General features: G+C 48.5%; 1 protein-coding gene across 5 annotated transcripts in view; it reads left to right on the top strand.

Moving 5' to 3' along the window:
- Positions 1 to 16,830, top strand: part of TMEM131L (transmembrane 131 like) — a 159,655-nt gene extending 142,825 nt beyond the window's left edge. For 4 of the 5 annotated variants that reach the window (XM_059922639.1, XM_059922640.1, XM_059922641.1 and 1 more), the window contains 8 exons: positions 1,317 to 1,483; positions 2,534 to 2,719; positions 5,538 to 5,616; positions 6,991 to 7,073; positions 11,902 to 12,022; positions 13,461 to 13,552; positions 14,897 to 15,036; positions 15,734 to 16,830. In XM_059922639.1, the coding sequence (XP_059778622.1) occupies positions 1,317 to 1,483; positions 2,534 to 2,719; positions 5,538 to 5,616; positions 6,991 to 7,073; positions 11,902 to 12,022; positions 13,461 to 13,552; positions 14,897 to 15,036; positions 15,734 to 16,009 (1,144 nt within the window). In that variant the 3' untranslated portion in view covers positions 16,010 to 16,830. Of the gene's footprint in view, positions 1 to 1,316; positions 1,484 to 2,533; positions 2,720 to 5,537; positions 5,617 to 6,990; positions 7,074 to 11,901; positions 12,023 to 13,460; positions 13,553 to 14,896; positions 15,037 to 15,733 lie in introns of those variants that run through there. The other variant, XM_059922643.1, reaches the window with a different exon arrangement.
- The last annotated feature ends 10,460 nt before the right edge of the window (positions 16,831 to 27,290 follow it).

Below are 27,290 nucleotides of genomic sequence, written 5' to 3' on the forward strand. Positions count from 1 at the left end.
TCAGCCCTGTAACACGCGCCCCACCTCCCTTCCCCGAATGTCCTGTTCTGCAGGAGGAGGGCCAGGCGACCCCAGGGGGTCTTCAAGCTCTAGTTCTGTGCCCTGCAATCAGCAAAATGCAAATAGGAAAAAAAGAAAGATACGCATTATTAGATTATTGATGGGTAATTATTAAATTATTAAATACTACTTACTAATGGGTAATTATTCTTATTTAGGCTAAATTATTTGAAAGCTGCAATGTGGTCTCCTATAGAAAGGAAAGTCACACCTTGTATCTTCATAAAAATTTGATGGACTTATGTGGTCACTTTAAAGTGGCATGTTTTTCTGATGTGGACATATAGAAAGATATAAAATTAGGGTGGAATTTCGCCAATTAAATGTTACAATATATTTTTGAAAGCAGATTTCTGACATGCTAAAGAAACAAATTACGTTGTTAAAGAATAACTTCCAAGTAGCTTGTAGGTAATCAGAATGTTTTGAGAACATGATGCTTACGTAGGTGGTGGTTGTTGGATTGTCTGTTGCCAATCTGTCTCTATACTCTGTCTCTATACTCTTTACCCTGAGTGGTCACAAACCACTGAGACCGTCGGCTTCATTTCACACCTGTCCTCTTACAGATGTGACATGAGGTACGGAAGTTGGACTGTGTGAAATAATCACCTAGGTCTTCACGTAGCGTTCTCTGACACATTTCCGTGTCCCCATTTACAAAGCTGTATTACAGGTTTTCCCTCAAGTTCATGGTCTTGTTAGAGAGATATAAGTGTTGGACTGTGAACTCCTTGGGGGAGGAGCTTCATTCTTCTTTGTAGACGCCACACCTTTCCTAACAGTACGTGGCTCATGGTCGTCACTCCACAAATGTTTGCTAAATGAATGAATGAGAATAGATTTCAGTTAACGCTCAGACCTTCCCCCAGACGCCAAGGAGCAGATTCATCTAGTGAGAGTCATGTTTTACCCGAAAACCAAGGAAGACATACAGAGAGTCATGGGTTCTGGTCCTGCATCTGCCACTTATCAGTTGACCTTGGGGGACTCATTTAACCTGTGGAGTTTTACTCCTCTCACTGTAAAATATGAAGAGATTAAATGAGCTCCAACTTAATTCTCGTTCTAAAACAGCAAAATCTTGTTCTTCCTAATCTCTCTCCCTTACTTATCGTCTTCTCCCAGCAGACCCAGAGAGAAGAGGGCTCAAGTTGTCCCAGATTCACATTTTCACCTCTGCTAAGTCTCAAGGAAAGCAGGTATGTGTGTATGCACGATAAAATGCAGACATGATTTTTTTGTGGCTCTTCCAGGCCTTCGGAACAGAGTGAATTAAAGCTGGTGTGCAGTGAATTTGAAAGGTCTGAACTGAGCAGTGACATCGACTTAAGGAGCTGGTGTATCCAGGAAAACCCTGGGGAAGCGTGTAAAACAGATGCTGGCATTGGAAGCAGCTTACCTGCCTCGCAGGGAGAGGCAGGTATGGAACCGCATGGAGCTACAAAACAGTGCTTCTGTCGGGATTGTTGTTGATTGTTGTTTCCTCGGGGAAGTGCCCAGAGTGAGAGATTGTCACTTCACTCAAGCCTGAATGGAAAGCTGTCCAGATGAGACAGTAGGCTGCGATTCTTCTGAGCCCGGCCAGGCCCCTAGTGTTGCCCCTCCTACCTCCCACTCTTCTAAAATCTGGCCATTCTTGACTGTGTCATGCAGACGGCTGAGCAACAGTGGGTGCTTGCTCAAGACAGGACTCCCTTGGTGAAAGGGGGGGGTAGGGGAAAGCCAGGGGAGAACAGTGGCCGTCTCACACCCCTGCGCCAGGTGCTTCCTGCAGAGCCAGGCTGCTGCTCCGCCAAGGGCTGCCGGCCAGTGACCTGGGGGCACCAGCGCTGGGTGCAGGGTTGGGGGGAGGGTGGCAGGAGAGGAAAGTACTAGGCGGGGTGTGTGGGGCACTGACATGCACGTTCCCAGACACGTGTGCGTTGTTTCTTGGTCTTTCTGGAGGTTCTTCCCACCCACACATAAATAATACTCTGAAACTCTCGGTGGACATTTAAAAACACTTTTTATTAGAGTCTAGTTGATTTACAGTGTTGTGTTAGTTTCAGGTGTACAGCAAGGTGAATCAGTCATACATCTATCTTGGTGGACATTTTAATACAAGAGAGAGAAATTACCTACATGTCTCCAGTCCGAGAGAGTAGCCTTGATTTTCTTGAGAGAAGTACTTGTTATTTCCAGAACCACTTTCAGGTCGAGATTATCGTTGGTGTTGACTCTCTCAGGCCAGACCACGTTCACTGTCCGGCCCACGGCAGAGCCTGTGGGGCCCGTGGCTCACCCCCGCAGCTTCCTCAGCGCCCATCGTCAGTTTCGGGGAGCGTCTTCCTTCTCGCTGGATGGGCAGAGGGAGCAGATCCTGAAGCTGAGCCTTGCCTTCTTCATAACTTGGCCTCTCTCCTTTTACTGGAAGTGGCATCAGGTTGAAAACTCTGTAAGCGAAACACGACTCCTCTCTCACTTCCCACAGAGGGTTACTTCCAGAAGCCGGGGAAGAAGCGCGGGGAGAAATCCTGCTCAGACTCCAGCTCGGACTGTGGCAGCTCCTCGGGCAGTGTGCGTGCCAGCCGAGGCAGCTGGGGCAGCTGGAGCAGTGCCAGCAGCTCTGACGGGGACAAGAAGCCCACGCTGGGCCCTCAGCACTTCCTGCCGCCTGGTGAGTCTGGGACTGAGGCCTCCTGGCCCTCCTGCCCCGGCGCCCAGAACAGGGGCCTGATCTGCCTTCCAGTGCCGCCTGCCCGCCCGCAGTGGGCTCTGCATTCCTGTGCTTGCTTTGCTTTGCATTTTATCCACTTTCTTTTTCTTTCTTCCTTCCTTCCTCCCTCCATTATTATTATTATTTTTTTAAGTCTGTATCTTGGAAACAGTTCGAAGAACTTCCACGTTTATTTTTTCACTTGTACATTTTTTTGTTGTGGTAAAGTATACATAACACAAAATCTACTATTTTAACCATTTTTAAGTGTACAGTTCAGTGGCATTAAATACGTTCACATCGTTGTGCAGTCATCACCACCATCCATCTTTGGGCCTTTTTCCCCATCCCAAACAGAAACTCGGTACCCGTTAAAACGTAGCTCTCCCTTCCCCACCCCCTACAGCCCTGTGAACCTCTATTCTGCTTTCTGTCTATGAATTTGAATACTCTCGTATCTGGTAAGTGAAGTCATACAATACTTGTCCTTTGGTGACTGGCTTATTTCACTTAGCATGATGTCTTCAAGGTTCATTCATGTTGTGACATGTCAGGATTTCCTTCCTTCTTAAAGGCTGAATAATAAATATTCTGTTGTGTGTGGATAGACTGCATTTTATCTCTCTATTCGTCTGTTGATGGACACTTGGGTTTTTCCACCTTTTGCGTCTTATGAATAATGTTGCTATGAACAGTGGTCCTCCCTTGTTTTTGAAAAACTTAAAGATACAGGAAAGGTCAAAGAAGCATCTATATTTCTGTCACCTAGAACTAATAACTCTTAATTTTGTCATATTCGCCCTCCTTTTTTTTAAGGGGTAATATTTTATAGTCTGTTCCGCTTCCTCCTGCTTGAGAGACTCACTGTCCGCTGTCATGGGCTTGCTGTGTCTTCTTTTAATCCATACTTTATTTTACATTCATATATCCATCAACAAAACAGAGCATTGTTTTTAACTTACATAACGGAGATCATGCTTCAGTAAGCATGCTGTGTCTTGCTGTTTCACTCAGCGTTGTTTTTTATACCTCCGTGTCTACATGAAGATTTAATTCACTCCTTTTCACCGTCATGGTCAACATAGTACCGGATAAGCTTTGTTTTCAGGACAGGGGGGAGACAGGGGTTCCATTGGCGTCACCGTGGCGTCCATGGGACGCTCACCCTGTATGCAGGGCCATGGGGGGCGCTCCCCGTGCCTCCAAGGACCTGGGCTCAGAGGGGTCGCGTGGCTTGTTGGACGCCCTGGGACCCTAACTCCCCCCGAGCCCAGCCCACTTCCCACTGCCTCCAGCTCCTTACAGCGGCCTCTGCTGTGTCTCCTGCCAGCAGTGATTACCTATATAGAAGCTCCTGTCTGGGAGACCTGGGCCCTGGCACCATAAAAACCTAGACAAATGCCCACTTGTGATTTCAGTCCGTTTCTCAGCCTTTTTCGCATTGTTGGCCCCTCCTGCAGGTGCCTTTTTAGACACTGTTTGGCTAATGACCCCACTCTGACATACATGTACATCTGTTTATTGCTGTGTGCTGGAGAACGCATGAGGGCTCGGATGCAGGGTGGCTTGCGGTGTTTTGCTTGGTGGCGGGGATGGTCTTCTTGGCCACTGAAGGCAGTATGCCTGATGGTGCTAATGTGAGAGTTTTTAAAATTGGTGCTTAACATCAATAAAAAATAGAAGCGCAGCTCTCGCTTGGGGGATAAGGCCAACAGCAGGTGAATGAGAAAGGTGATTGATGGCCTTGCTTGTAACACAGGGCATAAGACTCAGTCTAGTTATGTTCAGAGGTTGTATAATAAATATCAGGAAAATGTCCCCAATATAATTTTTTTAAAGATTTAGTTATTATGTACATATTTATTTTATTTATTTTTCGCTGCGTCAGGTCTTAGTTGTAGTATGCGGCATCTTTTGTTGTGGCGTGTGGGCTTCTCTCTAGTTGTGGCTTGCAGGTTTTCTCTCTCTAGTTGTGGCACGCGGGTTCCCCAGCACGTGGGCTCTGTAGTTTGTAGCACGAGGGCTCTAGTTGAGGCTCATGAGCTCAGTAGTTGTGGCGTGCGGGCTTAGTTGCCCCGCGGCATGTGGGATCTTAGTTCCCTGACCAGGGATGGAACCCGTTTTCCCCTGCATTGTAAGGTGGATTCTTTACCACTGGACCACCAGGGAAGTCCCCCCCAATATAGTTAATTGTGTAAAAGATCAAAAACACAAAGTATTTTTGAAGTATCATCCCAGTTTTATACGTATTCATACGTAGAAGTTTTTTTAATTAAAAAATTGGGGCTTCCCTGGTGGCGCAGTGGTTGAGAATCTGCCTGCCAATGCAGGGGACACGGGTTCGAGCCCTGGTCTGGGAGGTTCCCACATGCCGCGGAGCGGCTGGGCCCGTGAGCCACAACTGCTGAGCCTGCGTGTCTGGAGCCTGTGCTCCGCAACGGGAGAGGCCGCAATAGTGAGGGGCCCGCGCACCGTGATGAAGAGTGGCCCCCGCTTGCCATAGCTAGAGAAAGCCCTCGCACAGAAACAAAGACCCAACACAGCCATAAATTAAAAAAAAAAAAAAAAAAAAATTCACCTATGCTGACTCCTGTCCCTTCCCTTCTTTCTTTAAAAAAAAAAAAAAAAAAATTGACTGAATATGTGAATATCAGTTAAAAGTGAAAAAATAAATCACTCATAGGGGTTAGCGATGTTAGCGATCTGCATCTTAACACAGGATATACACAGTTGAATTACGCTTATAAAAACTTGTGATCACCTTTTTGTTTTTATGCAGGAGACAGTGTTTCACAAAATGACTTTCCCTCTGAAGCTCCCATCTCCTTGAATCTTTCTCATAACATCTGCAATCCCACGTAAGTGTTTGGTTTTCCAGCTTTTACAGTATGTTTTAGGTACTGCTTTTTTCTTTCATTCCGTGTGTTTCTTCTTTGTACTTGGTTCTGCAGGCTAAAATAGGAAAACCTTTTTAAGGATGTGAGAAAGTAAAATCTGATTTTATTAATAATTCAGGGCGTACAGTCTTTCCAAGACAACACGCTTGTGTGGGAGCGTCTCTGGTATCGCTGGTCCTTTCAGTGATACGGCCGCGTTAGAAAAGATGTCACTCCTGAAAGTAGGAAGAACAGTAGTAACAGTAAGGATGGGAACCAGCTACTCTTTTCTAGGACTTGAAATAAAACTGAGCACTGATGATTCACAGAAGTCTGCAAGAACCTAGAAGACACTCACATGCTTACAGTTTCACCGTGTGATGATTTCTGCAGCATCGGACAAAATAAACAAGCACCGTTTACTGAGAGGGAGAACAGGAGGGTATGTTAGAAGGAGAAGGTTTCAGAGTGAGGAGTGTGATTAGGTTTTAGGCACCATGAGAGGACAGGGGGTGGTGTCATAAAAATGGAATGGATGAGGAAAGCTCTATGCGAGCTCTTTCTGTTAGGGGTAGAGAGTAAACCAGGAGTGGGAGGTTGCTGCCAGCTGCTGGAAGGCAGATTGGAAACTGCAGACTACCTTAGTTAGCATTGTGCTGTTGGTGTTTGTTAAAACAAGACTTCCCTGGGGGCTTCCCTGGTGGCGCAGTGGTTAAGAATCCATCTGCCAGTGCAGGGGACACGGTTCGAGCCCTGGTCCAGGAAGATCCCACATGCCGTGGAGCAACTAAGCCCGTGTGCCACAACTACTGAGCCTGCAGTCTAGAGCCCACGAGCCACAACTACTGAAGCCCATGTGCCGCAACTACTGAAGCCCGCGCACTCTGGGGCCCACGTGCCACAACTACTGAGCCTGTGTGCTGCAACTACTGAAGCCTGTGCACCTAGAGCCCATGCTCCACAACAAGAGAAGCTACCGCAGTGAGAAGCACGTGCACCACAGCAAAGAGTAGCCCCCGCTCGCCACGACTAGAGAAAACCTGCGCAGAACAACAAAGACCCAATGCAGCCATAAATAAATAAATGAATGAATGAATACATACATACATACTCTTACACCAAAATAGAAGATTGAAGGTAGATGTTATTTAAAAAAAAAAAAAAGACTTCCCTGGATCTTGGGAATTTAATATTCCTCAGCCCTTTTTTGGGTGTATACCTTTATGTCTCTAGTATCTTTATGGCTTTTGAGGGGAAGAATTCATGTAAAAACGCAGTCAGACTGAGTTACAGAAATTCAGCATTTCCTTGTACAGAGAGGGTCAGTGGCTCCTCATCTTCTTGCTCTCCCCGCAGAGACGTGAGTAGCTTCCCCCGACACGCGGACGCCCCCTGTCCCAGCCTTCCTGCCGGGCCTGCGGCTGTTGAAGAAGATAAAGGTGAGGCGCGTTGCTCTTGCTCCGGACACCGGCCAGGTGTCCATGTCGCGCTGCTGGCTGGGGAGCTTGAGGACAGACAGAGCTGGCTTGTGTGTGCCCCGGCTCTCGAGCATCGGGAAGGCCCCTGCCCTCTGCCCTGGTGTCCTCGGGGCCCCTGGCCTCGGCTGCCCCTTCTGCACGGACCCTGAGCTCCCTCCTGGGACACAAGGCACAGGTGGCCTGTGGCCCCGGAGCAAGGTGGGGCCCCTTTACAGGAATTGCCTCCGCCTTTAGTTCCCTTTCCCATCTAAGATGGCAGAAAAGCGGGGAGCAGAAGGAGGGTCCGGGGCCCCGATTAGCCGACTTCCACCTCCTGTGTCTCTGCCTGTCCCCCGTCCCCACCCCTCCGCCTTGTCTCAGAAGCCTGTCCACTGATCCAGCCTCCCTCCTGCACCAGTGCTGAGGCCAAGCGCTGAGCTTCTGCGGCCTCAGCCAGGCAGGGACAGTGGCCCAGGAGCCTGGACACGGGGCCCAGGGAGGGAAGCCGCTACGCCCAGGGTCTGTCCCGGAGGTTAACTCCAGGCCCCCTCTCTTTCCTTCTCCTTCCCTTCACCTCTCTTGCCCTCGTGTCTCCTCCTTTCTCCTCGCGCCTCCTTCCTGCCTAACCAGGCTCAGGGATGGTGGCAGGATAAGCCTGGTTGTCACCCTCTGCGGCACCGTCGAGATCTTGCTTTTGCTCATGTGAACCGTGCTGGACTAAAGGCTGCCAAGCACAGTGGAGCACTTTTACTTTGAAGGCAGGAGGCTTCCAGCTCTGTGGTTACAGAGAGATTATCTGCTGTCAGATTATCAACAGAAATAAACTATTCGTGAGTTGGATCTTCTTACTGGTCCAATAAAAATAAGTGTTTTTGATGAAAAAATACTCTTAAATTCAGTAATTTGCTTAGGCAAGATTTAGGGAGGTTTAGAAGGCACCGCCTTTTCTCTTTGAGGTGATAGAGGGGAAAGAGGATTTAATTATCGGTGAGGAAGAAGAAAACCTGTGTCAAAACAGGTACGCCTGACATGTTCTCCTGTCTGTTTTTGTCGTCAGTTGGAGAACTGTGTGTCATCTAGTGTCTTATCCATGTTGTGTGTATGTGTTTCAGGTGCCTTTTTACCTCGTCTTTGTTAATAATCTGCAGTTACTTTTTGATGACCCGTTACAATCCCCGTTGAGGCCCTAAAGTCACTGCAGAAACAGCCCTTGTTCACGGTCACTGTCCGCAGGGCCTGTGCGTCCCCTTCCTCTGCCCGCACCTCCCTCACGCGCCCAGCCTCAGTCCTCCCACCTGCTGTTACGTCACCTCTGGGCCCCCTCCCCCTGCGCTGCGCCCTCCTTGCAGAGCCACGGGCGTGGTTTTGCCCAGCTCTCCAGCTTCTCTGCCCCGTGCCGTGCAGATGAGCGAGACCGGAGAGCAGCACACACAGCCGGCCGGCCGCCAGCCTCCCGGCAGCTGCGGCGCCCCCGTGCCCACCTGTCAGTCCTCTGCCTGGTTCTCTTAGCTGATGCTTCCTGTTTCCCGGGGAGGAGAGAGGCTCCGCCTACCCCGTCCTCCACCCGCCACCCCCGCTGCCCTCCTGCTGCGGCCCGTGGGTTGTCAGGCTGCCCTCCTCTGCGGGGTCCCGCTCCGGCTCGGCGCCGGCGCCAGGTTTTCTCTACCGGGTCGTCCACAGCAGGATACGTACATACCGTGAGACCTCCCATCCCGTCCTTAACACAGAAGCAGCCAGACTCTCTCCCTTGACCCCCCCTTATCTGGCTGCTTCTGTGCCCACTTCTCTGGGAGAGCTGCTTGGGGGAGCCGTCTGCCTGCTGCTTAGATTCCTTTCCTCCTGTTCTCCCTGAAACCGCTGGGGCTGTGCCGTGACACCTGAGCAGTGTCTGCGGGGCCCCAGTGATCTCCGTGGCCGGGGCCCCATACTCCGGCCTCCTGAGACCTTCTGCTCGGGCTGTGACCTCGGGGGTCCCGGTGCAGTTCCCCTCGGCTCCCCCAGCTCTCATGCTCATCTGGCTCACGCTCTCCTGGTGGTCTGTCCACCTCCAGCCCCCCGACAGCTCCCACTTCTGCACAGCCAGCTGCCATTGCCATCTGTCCTCGGGTCTGCACCGGTGTCCCGCCCCGAACGCTCACCTCCCCAGCCCTACTCCTCACACCGCCTCCCACTCGGGCTTTCTTGTTGCTCAGGCCAGAAGTCTGGGCGTCATCCCAGACTCTTTTCCTCATCCCCACACGGGATCTGTTGTCTCACTCTCTGCCTCTGCCTTCCAAACAGACCCAGAATCTGATCACTTCTCCCCATGGCCACCGTTCTTTCTCACTGCAGCCTCCCAACAGGTCTCTCTACTTCTCACCTCACCTCACTATCTCATTGACTTTTATTTTCTTTATTTTGGGGATATAATCAATATATAACATTATATTAGTTTCAGGGGTATAACTAATGTAATGATGCATCATATGTACATGTTGCAAAACGATCACCACAGTAAGTCTGGTGAACATCCGCCACCACCTTACCGTCTCTTTTCAGCACAGCAGCCAGAGGGATGATATTGAGCGTGAGTCAGATCACATCACTGTCGAGACCGGGGAAGGGTCTGAGGCGTTTACCCTACTTATTACGAGCTAACAAGTTAGCCTGCCATGATTTTGTAGCTGCTGCCAGAGGACAAGAGACTCCTGGGTCAGAGAATAGGACGCTTAGCACAGCAAGCAGCCTGAGCATCTTGTAAGCACACCTCCTTCAGGCCCCCAGTCTCTTGGGGGCGATGCAGGGGCGCCCAGGTGGTCGTCTGCACCTGCAGTGGTCAGTGGTTGGAAAGGCTCCTTTCCGTTACAGGAAAGGAGCCCTGGGCTTAGGGAACCTAAGGTTTTTGTTCTGTTTGGTTGTTTTAATAATAGGCAGGAGACCGGGGCCCGAACCCGTGTCCGCTGCATTGGCAGGCAGATTCTCAACCACTGCACCACCAGGGAAGCCCCGGTCTGGGAAGATCCCACATGCCGCGGAGCAACTAGGCCCGTGAGCCACAACTACTGAGCCTGCGCGTCTGGAGCCTGTGCTCCGCAACAAGAGAGGCCGCGATAGTGAGAGGCCCGCGCACCGCAATGAAGAGTGGCCCCCGCTTGCCACAACTAGAGAAAGCCCTCGCACAGAAACGAAGACCCAACACAGCCATAAATAAATAAATTAATTAATTAATTAAAAAAAAAAATCACTGGGAAGGTATTTAAAAAAAAAAAAATAATAATAGGCAGGAGACATTATCTTTATTATGTTGGACGAAGCAAACTTGCCCGTTGCTCTAGGGGGAGACCCTGTCTCCATCTCTGAGGCTTTGTTTAGCAAATATCCTTGGAAAGATAGGTCAGAACGTGGGCAGTCAGAGCATCCATTCCAGGAAGCAAAGAAACGTGAGAACCACAGAGATTGTCTCGAAGCAGCATACACGCCCCTCGTTTCTGTGCGGTCTTGGCTTCTGGTCCATTTGTTCGTGAGCACCTGAATGCAGAGGCGGTTCTTGGTTGATCTGATCTTAATTGGCTCATGCAGCCTCTGGTTCCAGCGATTCTCAACAGGACTTTCGCAGCAGGATGCCCTGCCCTGCAGGACTGACCGTAGGGTCCCTGCCCAGCCGCTGAGCGAGGTCCCAAACACCAGGGCGGCCTTAGGAGGTGGACCTTGTCCTTGAGAGACCCCCACAGCTATGACAGCTACGTGGTCTCTGGTGGTGTTTCTTTAAACGCTTGAGGGTCTCTCTGACCACTGTGAGCTACAGGTCTCCGGGTCTCCAGGCGGGTGATTGCCGCCAGCCCCCACACGGGGGTGCAGCCCTGGGGGCGCACACGCTGCCTGGAAAGCGAGAGTTGTGTCCACGTATTCCTGTCCATGTATTCCCCCCATCCCCATGTGGCCTGGTTGGCTGGTAGACCTTCGGGTTCCCAGTGCATTTCGAATAGTTGAGTCTGTTCTTTCTTTGTGGAGTTCCTGCCCGTGTGCAGATGGCCAGTCCCTTTAATCCATGCCATCAACCAATGGCGTCCATCCGTGCATCCCACGAATGAGCGGCGGCTGTGGCAGTGAAGGTGGAGACAAGCAGAGGTGCTGCAGGTGTTTGCTGGGAGGAGCAGGAGCCGGGCGTCCCCTGGAAAGGTTTAGGGGGACGGTGTTCAAACTGAGGTCAGGACCATATGGCCGTGTTGGCACACCCAGCAGGCAGGCGCTTCCACGGCTTGGGAGCGCCGAGCCAGGACAGGGTCCCTCCCGAGGAAGGCTCGGGGGCAGTTGTGGAAAACAGGGCTCACTCACGTCACTCCACGCCCCGTACCTGCAGGGTGCAGGGTGTTCCCTCCCCTGGTGCTGAGGTTGGCCCCCTCCACTGCCACAGAATCCTTGTGTCTCATCCCTGGGGCTGTAACAGCACCGTTTTCCCAGCTTCTTACTTCTTTTGTTTGTTGTTTGTCTCCGCTCACTTGAATGTCAACGTGTTCACTGCTGTGTCCTGGGAATCCTGACGGGGCTTTGCAGGAAGCAGGCAGGCCCTGCAGTGCTTGTTGAGTCACTACCATGATCTCGTAATCCGGGCCAGGAGATGGTTGTGTCCCGTCTGAAGTGCAGGTCAAAGCAGCGCGCGGCCCTTGCACTTTACAGACCGCAGGGCTCTTGCGGTGGGGAAGTCGCGCGGGTGATACGGGCTGGGGGCGGGGCTTCCTGGAGGGAGGAGAAGTCGAGCTGGTCCTGCAGGAAGGGTGGCCGAGGGCTGCATGAGAAGGAGGGGGGCTGAGAGGCCTGTTCTCTTCCGCAGGTCTCTACCCCCCGGGGGACCTGTGGCCCGCACAGCCCGTGTGTGTGACCAGCGGCTTCGGCTGCGCCCTGGAGAGCAGCGGGCCGGCCGTGCTGCCCGCGCCCGCCCCGGTGCACAGCAGGTATGCGCTCCATCCCGACGACGGCAGCGGCGGCCAGGTCCGGGCTTCCTCCCCAGCTCCTGAGCTGGGTGTTGCCAGCTGCCTTTTGGAGTCGAGCTGTGATGTCTGAACAATTACAAGCCAGGAATTGAGAGAAACGGGGAAGGAAAAAAGTAACACAGCCGGTGACCACGTCACTGTTTTCCTTTTTAAAATGAAAAGATGAGCTATTCATATATTAGAGGCAAAACTGAAAAAACAAAAACAGTCCCTCATAATTCCTGCCCGCTAACAGAACAAAAATTTCCATTTTTCCTTGGCATTAATCTTGAACACATTTAAAATTTTTAAAGATCGAATAATTTGAGTATCGAAAAATAGTTCCACAGTGGCAGCTTTTTAGACTTGGCATTAGATTTATCATTCGATTATGAGAACTTGAGAAAATTTTAATATCTGTGTTTAATCAGAATCCAGTTGAAGTTTTTTTGGGGAGTTCAGCTTATTAAAGAGGTAGTTACTTTCTTATTTCTATAATGAAAATCCAGATTGCAATTGGGATCAAAGCATCTACCATGAGTCATAGTCTGGCCTTGCCCCGAGTGGAAGGTGGCAGTTAGTAGCGGATGTGTTTGAGCCCCCTGGGTGGGTGCTGGGACCCTCGGCGGTGTCCCGTCCTCCACGTGCTGACAAAGCCACAGCCACGGCACGGGTTCTGCCTCTGGTTAGACTTCACAAACGTGGGTGGGTTTTAGTTTGTTGTTGTTGTTTTTTTTAATGTAATACCTTTTAGTTAAAAGTGAGAGCAATTTTCTCTTTCAAATCTTGATCCTGCTTACATGGTTTACACCTAACCATGGGTAAGTTTTTTACAGTCTAAGTGAAAGTACTTCTCTGGCAAACTGAAAGCCGGGTTTTGATCCATTCCCCTTATCTAGGCATAATTTATTTGCTTTTTCTTGTCTCATTTAAAGAAAAGCTCCCCTGCCCCCACTTTTCCCTGAGTCCTTGGCTCTCTGTACTCAACAGATCAAACTCCATCTCTGACTTTCTTTGGAATTATAACTGACATACAGTATTATATTTCAGGTGTATAACATAGTGATTCATTATTTTTATACATTACAAAATGATCACCATGTAAGTCTAGTCACCAACTCTCACCACACAGAGTATTACAGTGTGATTAACTTATGTTTCCTATGCTGTACATTAATTACATCCCCATCGAAAGGAAGTGGGCATCCAGTCCAAGCCATCCATCCTGCAGTGCTGTGTCATTGGTGATGAGTGTTGAGTTAGTAAGTCTTTGATTCTGTGACAATAAAGTACTTCTTTTATTTTCCAGAGTTGAGGAATTAGCAGCGATGAGGATGCTGGGCAATAACGTCGTACTCCTCTTTCTTTCCTTGATCTGTTGACATCCTGTTTCTGAAACTAGACCCCTTGTTTTTTGTAGCAGTTTCATTGATTGGAATGCAGCGTGTGAAGGCCAGTTTCCCAGTGTGTACTGCCCCCTGGAACTGAACGACTACAATGCCTTTCCAGAAGGTAAAGCTGTTTGGACAATCCTAATGCCATTCTTTTTTTTTTTTTTTGGTTGTGTTGGGTCTTAGTTGCAGCCCGCGGGATCTTTCATTGCAGCGCACGGGCTTCTCTCTAGTTGTGGCATGCGGATTTTCTCTCTCTGGTTGTGGCGCGGGCTCCAGGGTGCGTGAGCTCTGTAGTTTGCGGCACACAGGCTCTCTTGTTGAGGCACAAGAGTTCAGTAGTTGTGGCACGCGGGCTTAGTTGCCCCGCGGCATGTGGGATCTTAGTTCCCTGACCAGGGATCGAGCATGCATCCCCTGCATTGGAAGGTGGATTCTTTACCACTGGACCACCAGGGAAGTCCCCCAGTGCCATTCTTTTATTCTCAGAAAGTCAAAGCAGGAAGGGTGTGTGGACTCAAGGCACTTACTGCAAAGAATGTGCCTTTGAGAATGATCTTCCAGGAGGCTGCTGAGTCAGTCCTTCATGTGGGTCCAGCATGCCTGCCATATGTAATTTTATATGGCCTCAAAAAGCCCTCTAAACCCGGGTGTCTGGGGACTTGTACAAATAACCCTAATCTATTTAGTCCTTCAAATTAGGTAGAACGGGGTCATTTGGATCTATGTGGACCTAAACTGTGGATTATCCATTGGATTATCCATTGGGAGGCTGGGGTTAGTTACTCTTTTTAGGGAAACAAGTCCCAGGTGAGGTAGAATCATTTACCTGCTTGTTCCTCACATGTCCTGACACTTATGCCCCTGGATGGTGCTGCAGAAGGAAGGGAAGGAGTTTGAAGGGGAAATTGTGAAAAATTGCAGATTCTGGGCCCAAATATAAGTACAAGATGCTTGTACTTATCTGGGTTTTGATATATGCAGTGCTCTATGATAATCACAAGGGGGTGCTGTGGTAACTTTCTTCCTGCCTGTGAGACTGTGTTTATACCTTCTTACTGCTGTCGGAGAAGTGCTTGGTTTCCTATTACTTTATCAATGCATATGGTGTATGTGGAGATGGCCGACATTGGCATGACAGGCAATAAAAGAAAATTTTAAGGACTGGTAAGAACCTTGACACTATTCAAATCTATGGTAGTATTTACTACTATGAAAGTATAGCAGTATTTTAGTGTATTCTGTGTATTAGAAAGAGTCGCATCAAATTATCAAATACAAAAAATTAAGCCCAGAGGAAGAACTTCCTGAGGGCCTCCCAGGTGATATGTCTCATGGAGTAATTATTTTATGTTCATCTTTAACTTGTCAATATAGTAAGGCCTTGAGAGCTTTTTCTGAGAGTGAGAATTCCATTCTCTCCAGAAAAATGTTCACCTCTGTCGATGTCTCCCATTCTTTGTAGAAAACATTAACTACCCCAATGGCTTCCCCTGTCCTGCCGAAGTTCAGACAGACTTCATTGACCACAGCTCCCAGTCTGCCTGGAACAGCCCCCCAAACGTGCCGACCGCCTGGGGACACGCCGGCCTCATCAGCTCTCCGGTCAGTGCCGCCCCGTCCTGCTGTGCCCGGGTTCTTTCTAGTGCCTGCCTCATCCTGGTCTCTCTGTAGCTTTAGGGTTGGGTTCAGATCAGCCAGAGCCCGGCTTGTTCCCCTTAGGTCACCAGCCGCCCTCTGCAGGGGCCTCACACGTGGTCAGATGGGCGGGGGCTTGCAGACACTAGCAGCCAAGACGCCCCAAACCACACTGAGAAGAAATGGTTGTCGATGGCATTGAACTTGGGCCAGGAAGCCCTCTGGGATGCAGCTGTGTTCCTGTGGCCCCACTGACCTTTCATCTGTGGGAGGAGATGAGATGAACCTTCCAGGAAGGTCAGGCAGTGTCAGCGACAGGGCTGGAGGGCTTCCTGCCTGGGGACACCCTCTGTCCTTCTCTGACACCCACTCTGCCGCTTTTTTACAAATAGAGGGCATTTGACCTGTGGGTCCGTCCTTGGGTTGAAAAAAGTTTTATCTATCAATAGTTTGAGGGGAATTTCATGACCTTCTGTTTGAGAAAAATGGAATTAAAGCCACCCAGGTGGTTGAGAATAGTGTAATAATGTCCAGGTAGCTTGGATTGATTCCACTGTGGTAGCCACGGGTACATAGTCAACCTTGCCATTGCCTTTCTAAGGCTCCTTTATTTTTTTAAACATTTCTTTTTTTTTTTTTTTCCTTCTCCTCATGTATCCTTCAGCCCTACCTCACAAGCACCCGAAGCTTGTCTCCGATGTCTGGACTTTTTGGTTCCATCTGGGCCCCGCAAAGCGACGTGTATGAAAATTGCTGCCCCGTCAACCCCACCACGGAACACTCGACTCACATGGAAAACCAGGCGGTCATGTGCAAGGAATACTACCCAGGGTTTAACCCATTCCGTGCCTATATGGACCTGGACATATGGACTAGCACCGCGAACAGGAGCGCAAACTTCCCGCTGTCGAGAGACTCCAGCTACTGTGGGAACGTGTGAAAAAGGTTCGCGTTTTCAACAGTGTGAATAAAGAGGCTTGTGTTTTGATTACTAGCGTAAACTGGTTGTTGACATAGATTGACGTTGGTGGATATTTTGGCACTTTTATATGAAAATAAATTTTTTAATGAAATCTGGGTGCTCTATTTTTTTTAATCCTTCACAAATCCGTGATAGAAACGAAGCATCCATGTGTCCTAACTTCATAACTCAAGAAGCGTGTCAGACATGCCAAATGTTTAAATCAGAACCAGGGCGGCTTCTAAGAAGGTAAGAGTTGAGAAAGAAAGCACTGCAGTGATTGCCCCCTCCGTGGGCATCGGACTCCCCGGGAGCTTACAGAAAGTGACTTTGATCAGGTGGCATTCCGAGGGATGCTGCTGTAATGGACCTGTGGTTCAGGCAGCCAGGATTTTGTTTCAAGTGCTCCGTTGATTGAAACGAGCCTCCAGTGTTGGGAAGCCAGCTGCCAGTCACTTGCCTGGAGGGACCAGTCCTGGTGGGCAGGGCTGCTGGGGTGGAGCAGAGAGCCCGGCACTGTTCTGCTCGACCGTGTGACAGGGATGTTCCCTCCCCTCCATCAGGCCGGTCACCAGGGGCACGACAGCAGTAGGGACATGCTGGTAAGTGTCCGGTTTCCCTCCGAGTGAACAGGCTGAGTCCAAATACAAGTACTGAGCGGGTTAGGGTGTTCGTGCGTGTTTGCTAGGCTGGTTTGTATCTGCTTGTCAGTGATCTGGAAATCCATGTGATGGAATTATCTGTTTGCATGTATAAACTTTGAAAACATTTCAGCTTTTAATAAAAATGTCTTATTTTTACATTTTGTTTTGTCCTTATTGGAAATGGAGTGGGAGAGATTTTTGAGTTGAATGCTGGGTTCGCTTGCTGTTTCTTTCTCTTTGCCTTGGCCGTGTGGGACCCTGGACGAAGGGTGAGTGCACTGTAACCTGGTACTGCCCTCCTGCAAGGAGCACCTCCGAGCATGCACGGCTACTGGAAACCTCTCAGGCTACCGACTTGGAATCCCCCATCCCCAGTACTGAATAATGCTGAAAAGTAGTTTAGGTTCTAGGTATATACCCAAAAGAATTGAAACAAATGCTTGTGCACCATGTTCACTGAAGGACTAGTCACAGTAGCCAGAAGGTGGAAACAACCTAAATGTCCATTGATGGAAGAATGGATAAGCAAAATGTGGTATATACAGACAATGGGATATTCAGCCTTAGAAGGGAAGGAAATTCTGACACATGCTACATCATGGATGAACCTTGAAAACATGCTGAGCGAAATAAGCCCGTCACAAAAGTACAAGTATTGTATGATTCCACTTATATGAGGTACCTAGTGTGGTCAAATTCAGAGTCAAAGTAGAATAGAGGTTACCAGGGGCTTGAAGGGGAGGGGAATGGGGAGTCAATGTTTAATAAGATCAGAGTTTCAGTTTGAGGAGGTGAAAATGTTCTGGAGATGGATGGTGGTGATGCTTACATAACTGTGAATGTACTTCATGCCACTAGACTGTACACATAAAAACGGTTAAAATGGTAAGTATTGTGTTATGTGTATTTTACCAAAATAAAATAATTTAGGTTGATGAAAAAAGCCCCAAAGCATTTTCAATATCAAATTCAAAACTTCCCCACCAGAGAGAGTCTGAGACATTTAGATACACGTTCTTCTCTCTGCTCAGATTGTTGATATAATTTATTTTCCTGCTTTCACTGATCCTTCAATTCCCCATCAGGAAAGACCAAAACAAGTTTTTATTCCACTCTATACAAAAGAAAGTAAAAATCTGCGCTTTAGCTGGAATATTATCTTCAGCCATAAGACTAAAATCAGTGATGGGGGAACTGGAAGTTTTTATTCATTTAAAAATATTTGCCAAGCACCTCCCAGGAGCTGGGACCTGTCCAGGGGCTGTGGGTGCAGCAGAGGCCAGGACAGACAAGGTCCTGCTGGTACATTCCAGGAGCAGGGTCAGGGAAGAAGCAATCAAAAGGTTCAATGAGTATTTCGGGTCCTGGCGAGCGGTGAGGGCAGCCAAGGGGTGACGTGACCAACGGGGGAGGTAGCAGGGGTACCTGGGGTCTCAGGGGAAATCTCCCTGCAGAGGTACATCTGAGGTACAACCTGGGTGACGAGAAAGCCGGCTGCGCCCAGATCAGCGGGCCAGAGCCTCCAGCAGAGGAAAGAGCGAGGGCAAAGCCTCCGCGGCGGGAGGCCAGGGCGGCTGGGGCCCCGCGAGTCAGGGCCACAGGCACAGAGGAGCTGTAGAGGCCGCGGGTCAGAGGCCACCTCCCTAAGGCCTCGTAGGCCTCCGAGGAGAGGATGGGAAGAGCAGTGGGCCCCACTGGGGTGTCTTAAGGGAGAGGGACCGTCATATGATTTGAGTGTCAGAGACACTGAGGGCTGGATGGAGATAGGTCCTGGGTGGGGCGGGGAGGGGCGGGAGGGACAGTCCCGGCAGTCAGTCGCCTGCAGCAGCGGGTGACAGACAGGATGGTGCCAGCAGGCTGGGGTGGAGGGGCGTAGGGTGGCCAGCACCCCTGCTGGACCTCGAGAGCTGGGTCCTGCTGATGCCCTTGACCGAGAGGAAGAGCCCCGGGGCGGGGGTAGGGTCTGGTTGGGGGCAGGGGGCCTAGAGGTCCGTGCTGGACTATTCGGTGTGGGAGGCCTCGTATCAAAGTGCAGACGGCATGGAGGCTGTGGCCCCGACAAATCTGAAGGTCGGTGGAGTTCAGGACTGGAGACCAGGGGGGGCGTCCATCCTCGGCCTCCGGATGGTTCTAGAGCAATTGGAGTGCCTGGGGCCTCTCCGGGAGGAGAAGGGTCCTGAGCACTTAGCCAGGGGCACCCCGTGTTTAGAAGAGGAGGCGGCAGCAGAGAAGACTGAGGAGGAATCGCTGAGGAGGTCATAGGCCCAGAGGGGAGGCAGTGGCCCAGACTGGGTCAAAGGCTGGGGGACCCGTCAGATGAGGGAGCCCTGAGGGCTGCATCCAGCCCATGACCCTTGTGGTGTCCTCAGCTGTTCCAGCCGCAGCCAGTTGACACGGGAGACGGAGGTGGCAGTGGAGAAGGCCAGCTGTGGGGAGCTGGACGCGGGGACACGAGGCCAAGGCGGGAGAGCGCTGGGCCTGCTGCGTGCTGAGGGCGAGGCCCGGGCAGAGAGGGGGCAGGTGGGGCCCTGGGTGTCACTTGCAGGCACCTGAGCCTGGATGGACAGGGGCACTTCATCTCCCGTGGTGGGAGGGACGGCAGAGACCTGAGCAGAATAGGTCTGTTTATGAGAGAAGACGCCCAGGTTTGGGTTGCACATCATGGCCTCTGGCCTGCTTTTGTGGATAAAGTTGTACTGGAACACAGCCACTCCTCATTCCTCTACCAAACAGGGCACAGCCTAAAATGTTTACTCCAGTCCTTTACAGAAAAAGTTTGCTGATCTTTGCTCTAAGCGACGGAAGAGCAACAAGAGAGCAGGAACCTGGGTCTCCGACACCGCAGAGGCACCTGCCCTCACAGCCCTGGGCTCCGACTGCCCTGGGAAGGGACACATAAGTTCTCTCTTGTTTGGCTACTGCTGTGTGGGGTCTGTGTTACAGCATCAGCACTAGTACAGCCCTCCTCTCTTGTCTGGTTCAGTATTGTCTCTGGCGCCTGGTATAGTGTCTGATACACAGGAGTGTGTGGAAAGGAATGAGTGGGAGGGGCGTGCGTGAGCACAAGTATCTAGCAGTAAAGAAGTGAGTCTTAATAATTAGGGAATACTTCGATTATTCTGTGGCCGACCACAAGCAAAGGCAGGAGAATTACCACAGTTCCTTACATACTAAACACACATACATACATACATGCTCTTACATACCAATCTCCATGTACAGAGCTCTTCATGACAACTGTTACTACATTGGATTATGTTACCACTGGGGAAAACCTGAGGATCACTAGAGTGAGTAAGGTGGTAGAGGCTGACTCTGACTTCCAGGAGCTTTGATTTTAATGGGAGACTCATTGACGAACATCCCCTTTGGGGCCAGACTTCGTGGGGTCTAACTCCAGCTTTAGCACATTCTTAAATGTCCCATGCCTCAGTTTCCTCTTTCTGTAAAATGGGGATAATAATGGTAACAAACCTCATAGAGTTGCTGGGAAGATTTAATGAATGAGTTTTTAGATAGTGCTTGGCACATAGTAAACCCTCAATTGGCTACTTTCAGTATTCCATATAATTACTATCATCAATTTAAATGAAAGAACATGATACATAGGAACAGGATACATAGGAACTTAAGTCTCAGGGTGGGAAGGGGCAAGTGAAGCAGGCATTTGTACATTGCTGATGAGATGGTAAACTGGTGGGCAATGTGTATTAGGTACCTTGAAAACTCTTCTAGGAATTGACTCCCAAGGAAAACAGTAAAAAAATTGTGCACAAAAATCAGTTTTCTATTGCTGCTGTAAAAAGTTCCCGCAAACTTGGGGGCTTCAAACAACAGAAATGTATTATCTTACAGTTTTGTAGGTCAGAAATCCAAAACAAGTCTTGCTGGGCTAAAATCAAGGTGTTGGCAAGGCTGTGTTCCTTTGCAGGGGCTCTAGGGGAGAATCTGCTCCTTTCTCGACTGCCCCAGCTTCTAGAGGCTGCTTACATTCCTTGGATCACGGCCCCCTTCCTCCATCCTCAAAGCCAGCAACATGGAACCCCTCTGACCATGCTTCCACTGTCACATCTTTGTCTCTGACCACAGCTGGGAAAGTTTCTCTTCTTTTAAGGACTCATGTGATTGATTCGACTGGCTCCACCCAGATTAACTCCCCATCTCGAGGTTCTTAACTTAATCATACCTTCAAAGTCACATATTTTTGCTATGCAGTCACATATTCACAGGTTCCAGGGTTTAGGATGTGGACATCTTTGGGGCAGGGTTGTTATTCTGCCTATGATGTATGAGCAGATTCATTACAGTGTTTAGAACACTGATGAATTGCAAATAAATGTTCCACGATAGGAATAGGTTTAAATTACAGTACATACAGATGTTGGAATACGAGGAAGCCTCTAAAAATCATTGTAAGAGAATGACATAGGCAATGAAAGAGGTAGGTACAGTTTATACGCAGTATGAGCCCATACTGAATTTGGGGCAGGGGCGGGGGGAGGATGCACCATCTGGTGGGTGGGATTGTGAGTGATTTTCATTTCCTTTTTTGTATTGATATTTTTTTGGGGTATTGTCTAGTATAAGCATGTAATTACTATCACTCCACCTCCTCCCAAAACTTTTAATTAAGTCTTAAGGGAAAATATATTTTATTTAACAATGGTGAAAGCAAGTATGTTAAAAACAAATGCTAAAGTCCTAATAAAATTTACATTACGCTATAAAAGGACATAATTTAAAGGCAAAGGCAAAGTGAAACTTTCACTAAGCATTCCCTAATAAAAATCCTATAAAATGAGGTATGTAGTAATTACTTGGGCTAGGATTAAAGGCATATAAGAATGTCTTTAAACACTCGTATAGGCAACATACAAAATGCAACGCAGTCTAATTATAATTAGTTAAAATACAGGACAAGTAATATAAAAACACCTTTTAAATACAACTTTAAAAAGATACATATAATATTTATGCAAACTCTAATTAACATTTCAAAATAATTATTTCTGTGTGACCCAGACATTTGAACAACTTAATACTCCCGCTGGAGTACGGAGAAGATGTCAGTAAAATAAAACGTGTTTGTGTACCTAGAATGTATGTAGTATTTATAAAGGAAAACCCTTACTTTAGAAACTGAAAACAAACAAAAACTTTACCCAGTGTCATTTCATCTGGATGGATGTTTATTCCAATTGGATGTTTATTCACTCGCTGTAGATGTAGAACTTATTGACCATGTTTAAAAAATGGAAGGAACAACAACAACAACAAAAATGGAAGGAACAGACCAAGCGCCGTGACCTCAGGACTGGGAGGGCTGCAACACTGGCGCGAAACATGACCACTGAGTCTATTTCAATATGAAAAGCAATTCCTGCCACAAAAGGAGCAAGCAGTGCTGGGTTAGGCCACGTCCCCCAATCCATCACGTATTCCTGAACCACAGTGCTGCTGAAAAGAAACCAACCACTTGTTTGCCTTCCTTCTTTAATTAAAAAACTTCATTAAATCAGAATAATGTGTCAAAATCCAGAGCTGATTGTGTATTAGTTGGGAAAGGCTAGGTTACGCTGCAGAAACAAACGGATCCCCAAACAGGCCCTAATGACACTCCAGGGTAACTGTCCTCTGGTGGGACTCAGTATCGAGGCCACTGTGCTCTTGTGACTCGACCATCTCCGCAAGCAGTTTCCCCGCTTAAATCCACAGGAAGGGCTGACAAGACTCAGCCTGCTCTTCCGGGCTTGGCCCCGGCGGTGACGTACAGTACGTCCATACGTCACTTCCGCCTACAGCTGGTTGGCAGGAACCAGTCACGTGGTCCCACTCTGGGAAAGAGAGGCTTTCCCTTGTCCGAGCAGCGCGGAGCAGATGCTTCTGAGCAGTTCTAGTATGTCACCACGCTGTACAGTCTTGGAGAAGATTTCTTTATTTCCCCCCTAGTTGGAGAGGTTTATGGAGTCTAAACCCCACACAGCCAACAAGGCCTGGGCCTCCTTGTGGGGAGAAGGCCCTGCAGTGCCAGCGGAAGTGTGACTTGCGGCCCCGCCATTCCGGGAGTTCCTCAAAGTTGAGTGCTGGTTCCGTGTGGTAGCCGGCCGGCACCCACGCCGACAGGCTTCCACATCCTGGGGAACTAGATGCAGCCCACAGTCCCTGCGGTCTGTGTCTGCCCTAGGAGCCCAAGCTGGCTCCTCAAACACAGTGTGTGCTCCCTGTGTTGCTTCTACTTCAGAAAAATAAGGTTTAAGGTCACAGGCACAAATATATGTCAATTACTGAATAGCTATTCAAAAACAGTTTACCAGAGTGACTAGTAGGCCTGAAACCCAGGTAGCCAAGAAAGGGATCATTGCTGGAGTAAATCTGAAACAGAACTTGGAGAAATGGATAGTGGTTATACTGGAGGTAACATGTTGGTTTCCTATGTTTCACTTCCTGATGGTAAGTGAAAGTCTGGTCAAGTTCAACTGGGGACGAGATGAAGGCTGAAGCAGTCTTAAGCTCACGATTTCATGCCCAGGCTACAATGAGAAGGATGATCAAAACAATTATGGGATATTATTCTAGGTGTCAAATGCGAGACAGCCTCCAGGGCTGGGAAAAGCTGGATGCCAGCAGGAAGCAGTAGACGTGCAAGTGTGAGAAAAAGATAGGCTAGGCTGGGGTGTGGCCAGAAATGGATTTGAAAGGCAGGCCTGAGACATGTTTCAGAGACGGGGGCTGTCAGGCCAGGCAGAGGGAGCTTGGCCGCAGAGGAGGTGGCCATGCTGCTGACAGTCAACACCAAATGCTCTTTCTCTGACCCGACCAGAAACCTTGCTTTACAAATGCTGGGGGTTTTGCCCACAGCAACCATAATCCTCTCCTCTCCCTCTCACTGGGTTACTTCTCCACCCCAGGAATGACCTCTTACATGGTACTGACTTAAATCCATCGTGGCTCTTTCTCAACTTTTTAAGAATACGTGGAAATACCTTTATTGTTTGTTTGGTCTGTTGTAGAAAATATGGATAAGCAAAAGGAAAAAAAAAAAAAAAAAAAGAAAACCACTGTAATCCTACCACCCACAAAGCAGCAGTCAGCATTTCGGTATGTTTCCTTCCAGACTTGTGTATATGTGTTTTTACAAAAATAGGATATACACACTATTCCGTGAATTGCTTTTCTCATTTAACATTCTATGAAAAGCTAGATTTACTTCTGAATGCCTATTAGACATTTTACCAATATTTCTCAATGTGTCAACATGAAACTTATCACTTCTAATCTATCCCTAACTTAAATCTATGCCTGAATTTGTTCATTTACTAACTTATTCATTTACCACCTTCTGAGTCCACAGTAGGGGCCTAGGCGCTTGATAGTTACAGATAAGTCAGCCCAGACACTCTCTCTTCCCAACCCTCCTCACGTTTAATTGGCCACTAAATCACTCATTCATTCAACAAATATTTGTTTCATCTCTCCTGACGTGCCCTGTAGGCAGCCCGTGTCCTCATGATTTGCTCATTCAATAAAATTGAGCAGCTATTATGTGCCACACTTTGTTTTGTGCTCTGGACATACCACAGTAAACAAGACAGGCGTGCTCCCTTCTACCAGGGTGCTAATAATCTAGAGGGGGAAAAAAACAATACATCACTGCGTTAGTTCTTGATTACTGCATGACAAATGACCTCCAACTTAGTGACTGAAAATAACAACAGTTATTATGTCACAGTTTCTGCGGGTCAGGAATCGGCACGACTCAGCTTGGGGCCTTCTGTCTCAGAGTTTCTCTCACAGCTGCATTTGGGGTGTCAGTCAGGGCTGCAGTTACCTCAAGGCTCAGCTGGGGGAGAATTTGTTTCCAAGTTCATTTATGTAGTTGTTGGCAGGATTCAGTGTGTTGCTTGTTGTTGGCTGCAGGCTGGCCTCAGTTTCTGGCCACATGCACCTCACCATTAGGGCAGCTCGCTTCAGCAGAACAAGCAAGCAGGGCAGGGGTGGGGGAGAGAGAGAGAGAGATCGGAAGAGAAAGGGAAGACAGAAGTCATGCCTTTAGGACATAATCTCAGAAGTGACCTGCCATCACTTTGCCATATTCTCTTTGTTAGGAGCAAGTCCCTAGGTCCTGCCCCCCACTCAAGGGGAGGAAATGAGTAGCAGGAAGTGGGGGCCTTCGGGAGCCATTTTAGAAGGTTGCCTGCCCCCATCGCAAATAGACAAGACAGTTCCAGCTCATGTTTAGCACTCGGAAGGAAATGAAACAGGGAGAAGACAGAGTGCCTGGGAGTGTTGGGAAAGGGACTCCTGAGTGAGTGGGCAGGGGAGACCTCGTGAGGAGGGAACAGGTAAGCAGGGACCTGAATGACAAGAAGGATCCTGTCTGGGAATACCCAGGTCTCCCTGACAGGGGAGCAGGAAGTGCACAGGGGGACAGAGAGCTTTGCGTGTTTGAGGAAGAGAACAGAGGCCAGTAACATGGAAGAAAGTGAGTGATGGGGACGCGGTGACTGGTGAGGTGAGAACCTTATAACAGACCTTATAACAAATCACACAAGGTAAATACTGTCTCTGTTTTGGAATAACAAGTAACTTCCCTAAGATCGCACAGCTTGGAAGTGACATAGCACACACAAAGATTTGAACTTGGGTCTACCTGATGCTAGAATCCACGTATTTGCCACAGCAGCAGCCTGCAGTTCATTGCAGAATCCACTAGAAGGGATGAGTTGCAAAGGAAACCATAAACAAGACAAAAAGACAACCTTTAGAATGGGAGAAAATATTTGAAAACCAAGCGACTGACAAGGGATTAATCTCCAAAATATACAAACAGCACATGCAGCTCAATATTAAAAACACAAACAACCCAATCAAAAAATGGGCAGGGCTTCCCTGGTGGCGCAGTGGTTGGGAGTCTGCCTGCCAATGCAGGGGACACGGGTTCGCGCCCTGGTCTGGGAAGATCCCACATGCGCGGAGCGACTGGGCCCGTGAGCCACAATTACTGAGCCTGCGCGTCTGGAGCCTGTGCTCCGCAACAAGAGAGGCCGCGATAGCGAGAGGCCCGCGCACCGCGATGAAGAGTGGCCCCCACTTGCCGCAACTGGAGAAAGCCCTCACACAGAAACAAAGACCCAACACAGCCATAAATTAAAAAAAAAAAAAAAAAAAAAAAAAATGGGCAGAAGATCTAAATAGACATTTCTCCAAAGAAGACATACAGTTGGCCAAAAAGCACATGAAAAGATGCTCAACATCACTAATTATTAGAGAAATGCAAATCAAAAGTACAGTGAGGTATCTGCTCACACCAGTCAGAATGGCCATCATCAAAAAATCTAAAAACAATAAATGCTGGAGAGAGTGGGGAGTGAAGGGAACCCTGTTGCACTGTTGGTGGGAATGTAAATTGGTGCAGCCACTATGGAGAACAGTATGGAGGTTCCTTAAAAAACTAAACATAGAGCTACCATATGATCCAGCAATCCCACCCCTGGGCATATATCTGGAGAAAACCATAATTCAAAAAGATACAGGCACCCCAATGTTCATTACAGCACTATTTACAATAGCCAGAACATGGAAGCAGCCTGAGTGTCCATTGACAGATGAATGGATAAGGAAGATATGGTACATATATACAATGGAATATTACTCAGCCATAAAAAAGAATGAATTAATGCCATTTGCAGCAACATGGATGGACTTAGAGATTGTCATACTGAGTGAAGTAAGTCAGACAAAGAAAGACAAATATCATATATTGCTTATATGTGGAATCTTAAAAAATGATACAAATGAACTTATTTACAAAACGGAAACAGACTCACAGACTTAGAAAACAAGCTTATGGTTACTGGGGGGGAAGGGGGAGAAGGGATAAATTGGGAGATTAGGATTGACATATACACACTACTATATATAAAATAGATAACTAATAAGGACCTACATAGCCCAGGGAACTCTACACAATACTCCATAATGACCTATATGGGAAAATAATCTAAAAAAGAATGTATATATGTATATGTATGACTGATTCACTTTGCTGTACCCCTGAAACTAACACTACATTGTAAATCAACTATACGCCAATAAAAATTTAAAAATAAATAAAAATTAAAGAAAAAAAAGGATGAGTTGGGTGATCAGCCACCCCGGGGGCCCAGGATGGAGGAGTTGCCTAGGACGTGAGACTTTCATGGCTAAAACCAGGGCAGTCCGGAGGAAACCAGGATAGTTGATCACCCTAGGTGAGAACATGACCACTGGGGTCTTTGATGTGATATTAAACCCAGGCCGAGCCAGCAGCCATGAGTCAGCCAGGGGAAGACTCAGCTGTGTGTTTTGTTGCCAAAAGAATAAACTGTGGAATAGCCCCACCTTGTTGCTAAAACACGATGTTTTAAATACTGAAGTTTTGTTGCCTTTTGTTTTTCTCAGGTCATTTCTGTGAGAAAAGCTGGCCTAACACAGAGGTGTGGTCATGGAAACTTAGGACTGGGAGAGACCAAGGCTGGTCCACGCCCAACCTCAGCCACTGAGCAGGACATAGGGCACAGGGCAGGGCTTCCTGTTCCTCAGACATCTTCCTACTGGGCATCCTGCTTTCGGCATAT

The sequence above is a fragment of the Balaenoptera ricei genome, chromosome 5 (assembly GCF_028023285.1).
Source record: "Balaenoptera ricei isolate mBalRic1 chromosome 5, mBalRic1.hap2, whole genome shotgun sequence".
NCBI lineage: Eukaryota > Metazoa > Chordata > Mammalia > Artiodactyla > Balaenopteridae > Balaenoptera > Balaenoptera ricei.